Source organism: Cottoperca gobio, chromosome 15, assembly GCF_900634415.1.
Source record: "Cottoperca gobio chromosome 15, fCotGob3.1, whole genome shotgun sequence".
Taxonomy (NCBI): domain Eukaryota; kingdom Metazoa; phylum Chordata; class Actinopteri; order Perciformes; family Bovichtidae; genus Cottoperca; species Cottoperca gobio.
This window is the reverse complement of record NC_041369.1, coordinates 1,812,785-1,828,823: the sequence shown is the minus strand read 5'-3', so window position 1 is coordinate 1,828,823 and position 16,039 is coordinate 1,812,785. Positions and strand designations below refer to the sequence as shown.

Genomic DNA, 16,039 nt, shown 5'->3' with positions numbered 1-16,039 from the left:
AATGAAGCTATCCACTCACCTGTGCACTGCGTCGCCTGCTTTGGACACAAACATACCACAGTGGTGCAAATCAAATTCCAAGGTCAGTAAAACTCCAAATCGTCACAGCGCTGCTTGCAGTGGTCGATGTGATGACAACACGGCCCAGTCTTCGTGTTCAGTGTTCTGTCATTTAGAAGTGACGGTAATGTTCAAGTGTCTCTTATGCCTTGTAAGCTACCTCATTTCAGAAGTTCAGTTTTATGCAGATGTTTCTAATATTATATATTTCTCAGAATTGTAGTAATGATTTTAGTAAATAAGTATTTAGGCAAATGTATGTTTTCTTTTCTAATCCCATTTTAAACTGTTCCAAAGGACTGGACTGACTCAGTATGAACAGTAAGACGGCAGGTCTTGAGTTACTGACTGTCTCGTCACGACTTCTAACGATTCTATGAATAACTTAATGAACATATTGGTATTTTCATATATACTTACTTATATATCAGTATACACTTCTGCCAAAAGATCCAGCATTCATGTGCAATCAGGGCTCATTTACAGGTATTCTCATATAGAATGTAATGGAATGTTGGCATTGTATTGTTTATTAAAACTCCACCATGGCCGTTAAACCTGCTGTCTGCTAGTTATACCTATTATTAAATATACGCGAGTAGCCTACAAAAAAGTTATTTGAATATTATTTGAATTACTTCTCAAACTGAAAAAAGAAACAAAACACATTTTCACCCATTTACATTAACAAACCCTGCAAACCCATTTTCTCAATTAGCGTTTTTATGTATTAATATGAATGATGTGTGCCTCCATAAACCAAGCGGCCTCCGGTGCTGAAAAATGAAGATAAAGTGTAAAAAAGAAACAAAACTGCAGTTCCTCGAGTGTCCGCTTGAGTCTGGCTCAAAAACTGAGTTCTGTCCATCTAGTATTCACAAAGTATCTCCACATTTAAAACACGACACTGACTGTTGCTTCACTATTGCAACAACTTGTTTTCTAAGAGACTTCTTTGCTCAGTGTGTCTCCAGGACTTCCTGTCTGTTGTCCCGTCAAATGCAGAAAGAAGCATTCGCACAATCAATCCGTACTTTCAAGCTCCATTTAATGTCCTAGCAAAAGGAGTATGTGACTGTTCTAAGGAGTGAGTAAAATAGAAAGTGCATTTTTTTTTGTTCACATAATAAAAAAAAGATCAAAGCAATTTTTACGTCAGACGGAGCAGAATTATTAATTTTGTAGAGATAGCAAAGAAATCAGTGAAGGTACTCTCGAGTATTTGGTGGTATGGTGTCGATCAAAGGCACATCACAGCTTTGAATCTCACTGGGGATTGTTGCACACGCACAGAAAACACACATACACATGCACAAGCCTTCAAAATACATTTCCCACGTGGCTCTGACACACGATCTACAGTCACGTCGATGGAAAACATGGAGAAGTTCTGAGAGGCAACAAATGTTTATCCAGAGAATGGTGCTTTTTAATTTGGAGCCTGTAAAAGGGATAACATAGCATTTAAGAATGTCCATCTCAGCCTTTATTCAAGTGGATATGATCCTAGAGAAATCAAATGAAGCAATGGATGACCAGAGGGGCTTTTATCTCCGATAGTGTGAGTTTTCTTTTTCTCTCATTGTTTAAATAGTATCCTTAAAGAATGACCAATATCCTTGGTTACAACTGTTCTCGCTCTAACAGTCAAAAAGAAACAAAAGGAAATTAACATTCAGTAAACATTCTTTTCTAAAAGGTAGTTTCCCTTATATAATCTGTAATTTCTTCTCTGCCATTATGTATACATAAACAAGTTTAATAACATACCAATCAGTGGTTATTTCACAATTGGAAAAAAGCACAAAATGTTTACACTCTTTTACAGGTAAATAAAAGTTTTTTCCGACTGTTTTCAATAAGGGTGTAGCATACTTCATAGTTCATCTCATGGCGCTCTGGTTCCCCACATCCCCTGCTATTCTGCTATTAGATCTTTACATACAAATATTGACAAAGTGGTGGCTTGTGCTCTGAAGCCATCAAGTCTTTTCGAGAGTAATAATCATCATAAGGAGGAGGGGGGAGGGGGGGAGGGTCGGAGATGCTGGGAATGGATGGGGCGGGAGGGTGAGGACTCATAGCTGGCCCTCGCTGCAGTGGCTGTCCTGACTGCCACCGGGCTTCTCTGCGTCCTGACTGGGCAGCTCTTTGAGGATGAGGACGGCACTCCTCTCCGAGAACTGCTCGCTGTCGGCCTCCAGACCATCGGGGCAGGGCAGCTTCAGAAGCTCCTCTCTGAGCTGAGCCGTGTGTCTCTGCAACACAGTTCAAGCATTAAAGTCCATAAATGGTCTATCGGCACCTTTTCGACTATTAATAGATACATTGTCCCCAGAGGGTAAATTCTGCTGACTGTGGCGATACCTGGATTCCTCATCTCATGCCATCATGAGGTGAATATTTAATTGTATCCAATAGTTCCAGAAACCTGCAGAGCTAATGAGTCTCAATTGTACTTTGTGTTAAATAGCAAATGTTAGCATGTTAAACTAAGATGTTGAACATCATCATGGTGATCATGTTAGCATGCTGAGGCAGATCAAATCACCGCTGAGCCAAAACAGACCGGAGGCGTAGGATACATCATTTCATGGGATTTGTTGACAATAGAAAAATATACAATATCACCAGATTTATCCTCAAGAGACAAGAACAAGAACAAATATCAATGTCTCCCTTCCTGAAAAGAAAACAAACAAACATGGGGGGGGGGTCTAGCAGCTGTCCCAGCTGGGGACCTTTGGTGCATGTCTCCCTCCCTCGTCAACTCTTAAAATCAATGCTAAAGAAGAAGAACATCTCTGCTGACACAGCACAGAATGAAGAAAATTCAGAATGGTGATAAAGCAACTCTTTTACTTTCAGACATGGAAGCTAAATGAGAAGAATCCAAGAGACCTCTTCAGGGGCCTGCAGATGTGGGACAGCAGCGGGCTGTTATTAGTGGAGCTGGATTATTTACAGTGGGGATTTAATGTGTTTATTTACCGCCAGAGGGAGAAGAGATGAGAGCTGCCAGAGAGACTGGAGACACAGTGTTTGTGGGTGGTGGTAATTGTGTTTGAGTGTGTGTATCTGTGGATGTTATGAGCTCCTGTGTCTCAGAGGGAAGTCAGCAGGGTCCCGCTGTCCCCTGCAGCCAATTCATTGTTAATTAGCAGGACACAAGGGCTAAAACGCTAACTGTGCCAACACTGAGCTAACAGTAAGCGTTCTGTGTCAACCTCATTTCCTCAACAGCAAGTAGAGAGGAAACCTGGGTTCATTTAGCAGAGTGATGTCTGACTTTATGTGTAAGATATTCACACAAAAGCAAGAAAGTGAAAATGCGTTCCAAGAGGCCGGAATACCAACTGTGCATTCTCAATACACCGAGTAGATTTAATGACATTACCTTTAGTGCAGCAGCATGATGGGACATGGTGCGGCCGACTCTCTTATCGCTGCTGTACTGCTGGATGTCAGCGATCCACTCCTCACACTGAGACATGATCTCTATTCGCTTCAGGTAGAAATGTTTGTGGATCACCTGCAAACACATGATGGAAAACAGTATTTAACCAAAGGGCAACACAACAAAGGCATCTTCTATCCACACACACACACACTCAGTCTGTCTGTATATTGACGGTTTGTCGCACATGAACACAGAAACATTCCAGTGGTCAAATTTGCATTAAATAAAACAAGATGAACTTTCCCTTCATGTTCAATCTGAAAGCAGCATAAGCACAATTGTAAGAAAGGAAGCTCTTCATATTATCATTAGCCTCGCTAGCTACTACATGTAGGGTTGTCGGTCTGTCACTTCACCACTGTGGTTCACAGGGAAATATCAACAACAATGTGATACCATGAGATTTGGTACACATCTCCATGGTGATCAGAAAGGTTGGGTTCATATCGAGTGAACTCAAATGAGTCTTCACATGATCTCTTCATCTCTCCATCACTGAGGGGCTGTTTATTATAAAGGGGTCCTCTCTGAAATCATATGTGGGGCACTCTTCTCGAAGGCTGACGTCAACATCTACACCCACGTCCCCTGCTTTCCTGCCTCTCCAGTCCATTTCCTAGCAACAGTCGCCAGGGCCGGGCACTCAGTATGCAGTGAGGGCTGTGGTGGATGTGTCTGCAGTTGCTGCTCTGATGGTGGAGGGAGTGGATTAGTTATTATGATGACTTCTGATTTCCTGGTTACCAGGAGAGGCAAAGAGGCAGCAGAAAGGCTTTTAGGAGCACTTTAATCTTGCTTCTACGTCTCCCAATGTTCTCTTCATCTTCATTCCATTTTGTCGTTACTGCCCATCTCCTCCTCTGTCAATTGTTCCTCCCACCCAACCCTCGACGCCCTCTGTTCCTTATGTTACAATCAGTGAGGTGGGCAAAGGTCCTCGTTTGAGGGAATCTTTCAAGGTCACAGTTGTGTTGTAAACATGGTTAAATCAGCTGCTACTCAAGCTTTCTTGAGAACAAGACAAGGTACAGGAACCGAGACGCCATACAACCCATGATCAGAAACATAAAGACAGAAGCCTAAACTTATGTGTGGACATGTTCAGCCATGTGGTTTAAAGGGGCCGTTTTCCCTGGGGCTCCGTGTAGCAAGGGTGAGCAGCTGGTTGACTTTTGGTATTTAGACATGGCCATCGATCACAGCATGGGAAGAAGCTGTATATGCAAACCATCTCTGATCATAAAGCAAATGTTGGATGGATGTGGAGGGTGTTTTGACAAATGACCTTTTAGGAAATATATGTCCACACACACACACACACACACACACACACACACACACACACACACACACTCTGATGTGTGTGACCTTTGAGGTAATGCTGTCCTCATTATTCCACAGGGCAACAGAGAATGAGCAGCCAATGAAGGGATATGTTGAAACGCCCGACACATGGAGGGTCAAGGGCGAGACTAAATCATTAAAAGGTTCCTTATTCTTAGTCTTCTGTATTCCATCAGTAGTGTTGAGGCTTCAGGTACCTGCCCTACCAACACTGACCACAGCCATGACCCACTCCGATGCTGGCGCTTAAATATTTACAGCACTGACGCCTATACTACGACATCAGCAAAGTAAAACAGGTTTATAGCACAAATTCAAACATGGCTTATTCTCAACAAACTACTTGGAACAATATTACTTTATCTCATTTAAAAGTGACTAATAATTAATGGACTGATAATTTCAAAGACCATCATGCCAACATGTTCAAAATAACAATGCATTATGCATAATGCTGCGCTGTCGGCATCCACGATACTAATCCCCCCCTCCTGCTACACACTCTTAAAGAAGAGGTAACACCTGTCTGGCAGCTTGGTTATACCAAGATAGAGATGTTAAAAGCAATCAATAATGCAGCGATAGAGTACTCATCGGAACAATACAATTCCCTGTCAGGACAGCTTCCTCCCACTTTGTGCTGCGTGCGAGTGTTACTATGTGGAAGTGTACGCAGTGAATGGGAAGGATTTCGTGTGAGACTCGAGGCGTTTCTGCACACATTTCCTTGTTCTGTGGAGCCGTGGCAGGTTCATCGAGCACTCCATGCGAGCACGGCCTCCAGGCGCCAGCAGAGGGATATATGGAAGTGGATTCAACCTCCAATGCTACTCACACGGCGTGATCTGCAATGACAGCAGGCTGCTACAGTAGAACCATAAAGACCTGTACACACAGACCGCTCAGTTATAACTCCATCTTCGCCACTATTATGACCGTGACCGCCGTGTCAGCTGTGGAGCACCACTGCTTGGTTGTAGAAATCCGAAATATCATCAAATAGCATTAAAGATTGTAGAAAAGAGCGTCAACAGTTTTCAATAATATCTTTTTATAGCGTCCATATCCCCAACGATGATATTAGTTTTCTTATAGTTTTGCCTGTAAAATTGCTGCAGTGAACACGGTACAGAGCCCCCAAGAGCCCACCGCATTGGACGCCTTCTCCAGTCCCCTCCCCCAGCGTCTCTCCACCACAGAAAGCCGTCTGTCTCACCGATAGCCGTCAGTTTCAAGAGATTTCACGTCATTCAGAGGCAGAGAGACGGTGGACCTCGGTGAACACTAAAAGAGCCTCTGTGTGTGCCCTCGTGGCTTTAGTCGTTTGTTTTCCTCACGTCAGTTTCTCTTCTCGTGCACTGATTCACTGAAGTTGAACAGCCAATCAGAGGGATTTCTTCTGCAGACAGTCCCGTTAGCAGGGCCCTAAAGAAATCCAACGGTGTGGGACTCACCAGTCTGACAGACGCTCACCGACAGCCCGACATTTGTTTCTTGGTTAACTTCAGGTCTTTCCTTGAGTAAAATTCATCTTAGCAATACTACAGTGTAAAAATACTTTTCATTTAAAATGATTCAACATCGTAGGTTAAAGTACAAAAGTATTAGCAGCAAATTATACTTACCAAAAAGTAAAAGTGTTTATTATTATGGAGAAGGCCCATTTCAGAATCATATATTGTATATTATTTAATTATTAATTCTATTATTGATGCATTCATGCGTTTATTACTTTAAAGTTGCAGCTGGTAAAGGAGAAAATGGAGATTGTTAATACAAAATATAAACTATGTAATTCGTAACTAAAGCTAAAAATGAATGTAGTGGAATACAAAGTACAATATTATAAGTAGAAAAATAAAGTAGCATAAAATGGAAAAACTACTGAGTAAAGTACAAGTATCTACAAAGTGTAGTACAGCACTTTGCTGTCATGCTTTTAAAAATATGTGAATAATAACAGTTGAGGGAAACTACTGTAAGTCTGGGAAACATAGGCTACTGTGCAAACCATGACCTAAACACAGAAACTTCAGTTCAGTGTACTTCAGTTGTGTCTCCATGTGTTTTTGTGAAGGAAGCGCCATCTCGTGGTGACAACCTGCAGTTGAATGAATGTGTGTGTTTACAGTGGAATCTAGAGAAGCTCCTTCAGGAAACAGGAGGGGGAGAAACTCCCAGTGGCTGGGATTTGGCAGGGAACCGGGGGGCAGCGGGCAGCCCGCTGGGGGCAGCCCGCTGGGGGCAGCCCGCTGGGGGCAGCCCGCTGGGGGCCGGTTTGGAGGGATAATTCCATTGAGGCTATTGAGGGCACAAAGTTGAAGGAAATCTGTGAGGAAATCTATCGATTTGGTATCGTCACAGGAAACAGAATCATAGCTAAGAGTAAAAAAAAAGAAAGAAGAAAAATAAAGCAAGTTAAGGATGCACCAATGTTGCACCAGCTAACATTTCCATCCTTTGGCCCTGTGTTTGTGGGGCCAAACGGGAATTGGAATTTTGAAAATTTTAACTCACCAGAAGAAGGAAGTCTTCTTTGCGACTCAAAGTGGGGAAAAGGAGACTTTAGGTGGATGAAAGGTAACAAAAAGAAAACAGGACTTACTATGACCAAAGGTCTCTTCCATTACTACATTAAAGCAATGGCACACAATGGACTCAGTGCTGCCACTGGGGGCCGGTAGCTTTTAAAGACTTTTTCTGTGATAAGGATATAGCAGTGTTCAAAATGAGGTCAAGATAATGGATAAGTTCAAGAACTCTTTGGCAGGGTTAATTAGCAGTGAAGCTGTTGCCAGCAACGGCTCTACTGTTATTTATCAAAAGTGAGAAACCAGCTAGAACAGCAAAGGTTGATATCAAGATGGGTCATTGAGAGGACGCCTCCAACTGCAACTCATAAAACTGCCACATTTTTGTGTCAAGATAGAAAGTGCAGAAGAAGCTGCCTCATGAAGAGTGACAGGTTGTGCTTAGGCAAGTGAGAGACTTGACAGTGTCAGTCCCGAGACACATCAGCTCAGCCGAGCTGCAGCGGGGTCCACTGTGTCAGCAGACGTCGCTGCATCTTCAGCACTAAGGACAGCAGATTAAACCAAAATACTGTATGTTCAACAGTCTACTGTCTGAATGCTTGCGCTGTTTGATAGTTTATGTCAAGTCTATGTAGTCTGTGAGAGGCCTTTGGCACTTTGGAAAACACTGCTGTGGTAGGATGTGAGCGCAGTCTCTACAAGCAACAAGTCAGTTGACTTCACATCTGGTGAATTACTGACTGGTGTATCTTCGACTGAATATCTTCTTACATGAAGTAAGCTATTTGCAGCCTGCTCCTGACCTCCGACTCACTTACATCTCAAAATGTGTAACAAAGCATCCAGTATTGTGTTTATTAAAGACACAATCAATATGATCCATGTAGGCAGGATTAAGAATAAGGCAGCATTTTCTTACCTAGCTATATCCATGAAAAACAGTGACACAAAAATGAGGAAGTATTAAGACGACTTGCGTAGCTTTGTACCGATTTGTTATGGCAAAGCCAACTGAAATAACATCCCCTCCAAAACAGAAATCAGCTAACATGAACACTGTGTCAGTCTGAATTAATGAATTGAAGTGAAATGAGAATTTAGTCCGATTGTCAGGCTAACCCATGGAAAAGGCACTGAGCATTCCCTGTGTAGAATACAGGTGTTGAAATATGTGATGCTTTTCCAAAAATTGTCATGACCAGTGTTAATGTTTATAACAATCAAAGTGAACGCTAAAGTGATAATTGTTTCCATAAAGGAGACAAAAATTCACCCCTTGCAGAGTTGCACTTCACTCTGTAAATGAGAGCTTGAATTGTATTAAAAAGTAGAATTCTATATGTCTAAATGGTTATGTGCAAGAAAGGCAACGAGCACAAAATCCATAGCTCATGGCTGGTTGTCTTCCTCGCTTAGTCGATGTTTGCCTGAGCCGAAGACTTAAAGGTGATAAAACGCCAGGGGTGAGAAAAGCACATGGGAGTATCTCACCAAGCTTAATTGAATTTCTGTGTGCGTATGTGTGAGATTGCTCAGCCGGGTGGCATTGCCATGTCCTACTAAGTCCCCTCAATATCTCTCGGTTCAACGGTCCTTTCCACAGACATGGACCGCTTTTTTCTCTTTAGTCCCATCATTGCCTACTGTGCAAAGGTCAGATAGATTTATAATATTTCACCTTCAAATCCCACAGAAATGCAGCATGGCTGTGGATACAATAAGAGAATAATGTACATCAGAATATTTTACTCGCGTCTTGAACAAAATCTTCACAACCTGTGGTTCTGCTTAATTCCGTGACAAACAGTGAACATCACGTCTGCTTTTATTCTTCAAAGTAAATTCATTACTGTGTGGTGGATACTATGCAGTGCACACTTCTAAAGGCATGCTAGGAGGTGAGAAAAACATTTAAAAATAGTAAATGGAATGAAACAAAACTTGTGCATTTTTCCATAATTCACAAACATCTATGTAAAGCAATGTAGCCCAGATAAGGGCTCAAGGATTGTTTTTATATTTTTCGACTCTGGATTACATGATTAAAATGATAATTTACATTATTATTATTATTATTATTATTATTATTATTGTCGGCAGCTCAGCTGTAGCCAATTAACTTTAATTCAGAAACTGGTCAAACTAAGAAGTTAACTCTTGGCTGTGGTCTGGTTATGCCTCCTGACTCATGACTCATATTACCTTCAACATAAGTTTTCTCAAACAACAAAATACCAATTTGTATCATTTTGATATTTGAATAGACTCTCGGGTTTGTTCTCAATGAATGATTTGACTTTTCTTCAACTGTGCTTGAAATGAACAACGAGAAATTGTGTCAATTTATCAGATTTCTTTCATGTAGAAAATATGACCGGGCAATATATCGATATTATATAGATATCGTGATATGAGACTAAATATGGTCTTCGTTCTTGGATATCGAAATATGACATACATATGCATTACAGTAAAGGGATGTAATATTCTGCCTTTACCCACAGTCTATATATCCACATCACTGATGATTATTTATCACAAAACTAATTGTGTATATATTTTGTGAAAGCACCAATAGTCAACACTACAATACTGCTGCAATGTCAATATCGAGGTATCGCCAGTAGAAACATGACTGGGACTATGCTTAGTAAAAATGTATCTCGTTCAATATCAAGTAGACCACCAACATGTGTGGCGATTAACTCATAGAAAGTCATTTCAATATTGGTCAGAAGAATTACAAATACATATCTTCCTCATAAGATCATTCAGCCAAAGCTCTTATTTGGAATGTGATGCTTTAATAACTCGAGCACAGTAAATCCAAACTTCAAAACGTCCCTTCAGACACCTATGCATGACATCACACTATTTCCATAGTTAATGTTTTTGTCGTGTAATCCTATCAAGGTGATTGGATCAATTGTCCCCCCCCCCCTCATTTCGCCATCAAAGCGTTGCTCTTCCTTCGTTCCTCTTTCTTGACATTCCTGAATGAACCTGCTCTGGATGAGCAGGTTGAAAGATTGTTATCTTCCCCGGCACTATCAGTCTCACCAAGGACCATTTAAAGGATCAAATTATATGAACAACGTGAGGAAGGGGGGGGGGGGGAATTGCCCAACCTCCAGACGATGTCATCTACCAAGGAATTAATAAGAGGGGAATTTATTATCAGACAGCGTGCCCCAACAGGGAGGAGAGGTGGCTTTTCATTTCTCTTTTGGTTGGTGGAAAATGTGAAGGGCAAAGATATGTAGCTAATGCATTACGTAAACAATTCTGTGTCATATTAGAGCTTTGAATTGAGAATGGAAGGGAAAAGAAAAATCTAAAGGACTGCATCTGCAAAGGATCAAAATAAATGAATTCAACATAATAGGGCTCATGTGCTATCTTATAGTGAAGACAGGGGTTCACACTTTAGGTCTGCAACAAATGCCAAGCCCAACATGGTTCAAGGTAGTGACACATGTTGGCCATTTTAAGCGTCTTTAAGATTCTAGAAAAGCGCTATACTAATCTAATGTATTATTATTATTTTTGCGTGTGCACTACAGGTTCGGATCAGTGGGCCCTAAATGTTCATACTATTATTAAACAATTTATTGTTCTAATAACCATTCCCTTTCATTATTACAATTACAAACATACATTGTATGCATACCGATAATGTTGTCCTTTTCCTGCTTCATCCTAAACTCTTTATGTCCATCTTCCTCCCTTTCCTAATCAACAGATACTACAAGATAAAAGATATCCTGCGCTGGGTTTAAGTTGTTCCTGGAACTACATGACAGTGCTGAGTATCAGCCACTCTGGATTTCAAAGTTTATAAACATTCTTGACGAATGTGGGTTCTCATATTTGGGGAACCCAGAACACATTACATTTCAGGTTAACCTCAGATATGGATCTTCAGGATTGACATCATGAGGTTTCTAATAACCCTGTTATAACTACAGGTTGTTTAAGACTAGTTAAAAAAAGAATATATGTTTATTATCCCTGCACAAAAAAACATGTGGTGGGCTTCTCTAATCTCCAGATTTCTATGAGTAGATATTGACCAGACTATGTTCCAAAACTATACTTTATGAAACCGGGTAGTCTGCGTATCTTCCAGCAGTATGCAGTTGAATCAGGTGTGAGGACAGCCAACATCAAAGGTAAAGAAAGGGACTGCCCCTTATGAGCTCCGGTCCTTTATCCCAATAGGTTTTACATGTCAGTGGAGTACTCCAGTTTGCACATACAATGGCATATAAAAAGGCCATAATGAGTATCAAAGCATCCTTTTAAATACAAGAAAGCACTTTACTGTATGATAGTGATTCCTACCTCTTTGAAGCATGGCGAAGGGTTGCGCATCTGCTCAAGCATGGCCCATTTGACCGTAGCCTGCCGGATGTTGCCATCATATTCCCGTGAGCTCTGGGTGCCACTGGGAGTCCCGCGGGAGCGTTCATACCCTGGCTCATTGAAGTAGGGCTCAGCCACCAGAATGAGGGACTGCACCGACACTAGCACCTACAGCAGATTGACACATTTAAAGAAAAAGATTCAGGAATCCCACTGTGGTCAAAATAGAAAATCCCATTGGCCATCAAACTCTAAGCACATAAATGATAAGAAGGTAGCTTGGTCTGGTTTCCAGAAGAACTAGAATAAAAACCACATTCTAACTCAATTACCGTGTCCAAGTAGTTATAAATAATCCTGATTACTGTTAAATTACACTGACATCTCCTCATTTCCTCAACATCCAAAGTCCCCTTAAATAATCAGTGGTGGAGTGGTGGAGCAAGGAATATTTTGGACCTATGAAGATATATCCTTCAATATATCTGTATTAACAGCTCTATCAATGCCCGTCTCAAGGAGACTAAGGACATCCACCACTACATTACCAACAATGACGATCTTGGGTTTGGAGGCCTGCCTGCTGGCCTCAGACATACTGGAGCTGAATGTTGTGCACTTGAAAATGCTCCATCAAGTGGATACCAATGACCTTCATCTGTTGCGTTCTGTCCGTCTTAAACTAGGTTGCCAGATTTCAGAGCAGATATCCACCATGGTTGATGACCGCTTGCTCCCAGTCTACTCCGTCTCCTATTCACCAACCCCCTTATTTTCCATTATTGATCCATAGCACGCTAAATGAAATGATAATCAATAGAGACATCTCTATGCACTTTCCAACCCTGTAAATGAGGGAATTACAAAAAGAAAAGGAAGAGGGATGCATTTCCAAGGGCCTCGGCTCGCTTGAATGCAAGTGTGTGCGTGGCAACCAACCAAATAATGCTGTGGGTGAATGTCATCATGCTGTGTTCAAGTTGTGCACAACTTATGATACCCAGTAGTTGCTTAATGCTATACATCATCTATTGCACAGATAAGTCCATACCCCCAAGCCTTTAGATGGTGAAAACATAGATTCCCTTACCCATGAATAACATTAGAACAAATGCAACTCTTATAGCTCTACAACAAGTCAGTTTACACAGAAGGAGGACATACTGGCCTCTGCTGTCAAACCACAAATATCTGTAAGCACTATTCTAATCAGACTACCTGACAGCAGGTACACAACGGTAAAAATAACCTCATACTTTAGTCTAACCATTGTTAAATGTTCTTCTTCGGTTCAGAGTGTCAGGCTTGTCTTCAAAAAGATTACAGAAGTTGTATCAGGGACAAGACTACAAAATGAGGATTTTCAGAATAAAACATGAAAACAGTCTGCTAAATCAAGGCTAAAAACAGATGGCATATGGGCTGAACATGCAATTGAAGCCATCGGATTTTGACTTCAAGAGGAGTGATGTGTGTAAGCAGGCATGTCTTCAAGGTTCAAATGACTGGTTTGTGTTTGGTTTGATTAACACCCACACACTGTCACCAAAGCAAATTAATAACTTGGCTTTAAAAGGGATCCTTCATGTCAGCTGCTGAAACACCAAGCCCATTAATACAGAGCCCCTTGCGGTGTAGTGACAGGGCAGAGATAAACTATAGCCTGTGACAAAGACTCAGACAACAGCGCTGTTGATCCATTCAGACAGGTGACTGCCATGATGGATCTTCACCTCACCTGTAAAAAGCTTGAGGTTTGTGGGTTCCATTTCTCCTCTGGTCTCCCATGCCATGTGTTGAGGATACTTAAACATACCTGAAAAAAAACACAGAAAAAAACAAATTGATGAGAAGTTGATTTTAGTTATACATTTTATTTTAACAAGTATCTAAATAGGAGGCTTGGGGAACGGCTTCATCCAGTGTTGGATTGGACATCAAGCTTTGAAATTAAGCAATGTATTTTTGTTCCTATTTAACAATCAATACTCATTTGTTTAATAAGGAGAAATGTTCCCATCCTTGATGTGTTTGTTCAACACTTTGCAGCTGCTTCAATTCCCTGTACTGATGAAATTCAAACCTGTCGCATAGCTCACAGCTGGGCTAGACAAGAAGACCTCCAATTGAACTTTAACACCACACGGCAACAAGCTTCTTCCGATGCGTCCACCTTCTCTTTCCTCTATTTAACAATCCCTCATCGTGGTGAATGATGGCTTGCTTCTCTCTAGTTGTACCCCAGCCCCAGGTTTTTAATTATAGCAGCTGTCTGGACACATTATTGAAATACACGTGGACTGTCAGCGGCTTCCTAATGAGGTGCCGCAGAAAGGATGAGCTTAGGCACCTTGATCCCAACTACTCAATGGAAGGACGCCAGGAACACAGAGGAAGAGCTATACATGTTCTAACATGTCTGGAGAAAGTCTGAAGAGATGTCCACTTCCAAATGTCAAGTTTAATTAAAAACTGGACATTTAACAGGGAAGGTCTTCAGATACACTGGGTTATTTTGACACTTGAACGCCTTATTGGGTTCTTGATAGACAACCAGGCAGGTTCTTTTTTATCCTACTAACTAATAGTCGGTGGAGATCAATCCTCTCAACTCTAGAACGTTTTTATTTTAGATTTCTATTCCCTTTACATGTCTTAGTTATGCATGTCATATAGATATTTTCAGAATATCTTGGTGGTCTCCTTTGTGACTATAAAGTCAACCGTCTTGCCAGAATATCATTCACTGTTTATCTGAACATGTCTACCTTGTCTTGCTAATTACCTAAATGTGTACTCATCTGATCAGATTTATTGAATTCATTCATTATATGTATGTTCATTGAATAGTAGTGTGTTTATGCATAATCGTTAATAAACCTTTTTTTCCAAAATTGAGACCAATTAATTGGCAATCATTTCTTTTTATTTCTTAAAAGGGAGGTGCATGTAACACAAGAGAAATTATTTTATTTAAAAAGGTGGAGTCTGCGATTCTGGAGAAATCAGTGTTTCCCCTACCGTTGCCTGTGCACTAGCTTTATTTCAGATCAGTGTGTTTTTACTGCCTAACTTGTTGCTCTCGCTACCAATATTAGTTTCTCTGTTTCAACAATATTAGGCTGAAAAAACGTGCACACAGACTGAAATCAACCACGCTATCATTTACACTACAACAGGTTTTCAACACAATACAAATATTTGAATATGAATGAACAGAGAAGAGGGTCAGGAATTTAACAGCCAAGTTGATAAGTAATTAATAATTCAATCAAAACTGAAATTCTAAGAACTAAGTCCAAGTTTGCTACTACAATCCATACGAGGCATGCTTGGGCAGTAACCAGGGCAGCAGAATAGTGTCCTCTGATCGGTGCGTTTCAGCCAATCAGATCCCCTGCTCTGTGGTGTGGAAGGATAACTTAGACATATTCTAGAGGCCCAAGGGAATCCTGCCATTATGAAAATGACCATAATAAAGTCCATTTCCATTTAATTTAAATGAGATGTTAGCTAAAACCAGGGCTAATTCTGCTCATTTCACATTCAATTTAATTAGAGTTATGGCAGTGTTATGCTTAGGAGAATACTGAAAATGATTTGTCAACGGCATTTTATTTTTAATTTAGGGAGTAAACACCCAATTTCAAATATAAAAATGATCACATTTTTTTACATTAATTGATTAATTAAATGTTGGCATACATAATGCAAACACAAATGGACAACTACGTTTCTGTTTGATTTCGATCATTTAAAATGATTATTAAAACACTGCAAAAATGAAAATCATAATAATGGCAGCTGTAGACTTCTATGCAAAGATACTGTTATCACTAGAAAAAGTGATGTATGTATATACAAATACATGCATTCTGTGGATGCCGTTAGTCACAGAGTCTAGTTAAACACCAAGTTTTAAGGAATCAATCAGGTTTAAAAGGGTTAAAACAATTATGTCAACATTTACTTGATTGAAGCCTTTTTCAACTCACTTTGCCATCATTGTAGAGGTTAGGGTTAAAGCGCACACTGTGTCCACCGGTGGTCTCCAGATTGACCAGCGGAGGAGAGTTGGGATAGTCTTGGGGAAAATACACATCAAACTCAAAGCAGCCGTTGGCATAAGGGGTGTCGGCTGGGCCTGTGATGAGAACCTGTTAACACAAAGAGGGGACCAGGGTTATTAATCACACACACTGAAAGAGGGTTAATTAAAGAAAGGTGGTTACACACTGATAACAGTCAACATGGATTAAATAAAAGTCAAACAGCA

General features: G+C 40.7%; 1 protein-coding gene across 6 annotated transcripts in view; it reads right to left on the bottom strand.

Moving 5' to 3' along the window:
• Nucleotides 1–1,091: 1,091 nt before the first annotated feature.
• birc6 (baculoviral IAP repeat containing 6) overlaps nucleotides 1,092–16,039 on the bottom strand; it is a 96,581-nt gene continuing 81,633 nt past the window's right edge. For 4 of the 6 annotated variants that reach the window (XM_029450062.1, XM_029450064.1, XM_029450063.1 and 1 more), the window contains exons 69-73: nucleotides 15,759–15,920; nucleotides 13,502–13,579; nucleotides 11,743–11,931; nucleotides 3,458–3,592; nucleotides 1,092–2,318 (exon numbers count right to left, since the gene is read on the bottom strand). In XM_029450062.1, the coding sequence (XP_029305922.1) occupies nucleotides 2,139–2,318; nucleotides 3,458–3,592; nucleotides 11,743–11,931; nucleotides 13,502–13,579; nucleotides 15,759–15,920 (744 nt within the window). In that variant the 3' untranslated portion in view covers nucleotides 1,092–2,138. The remainder of the gene's footprint in view (nucleotides 2,319–3,457; nucleotides 3,593–11,742; nucleotides 11,932–13,501; nucleotides 13,580–15,758; nucleotides 15,921–16,039) is intronic. The other 2 variants (XM_029450066.1, XM_029450065.1) reach the window with 1 other exon arrangement.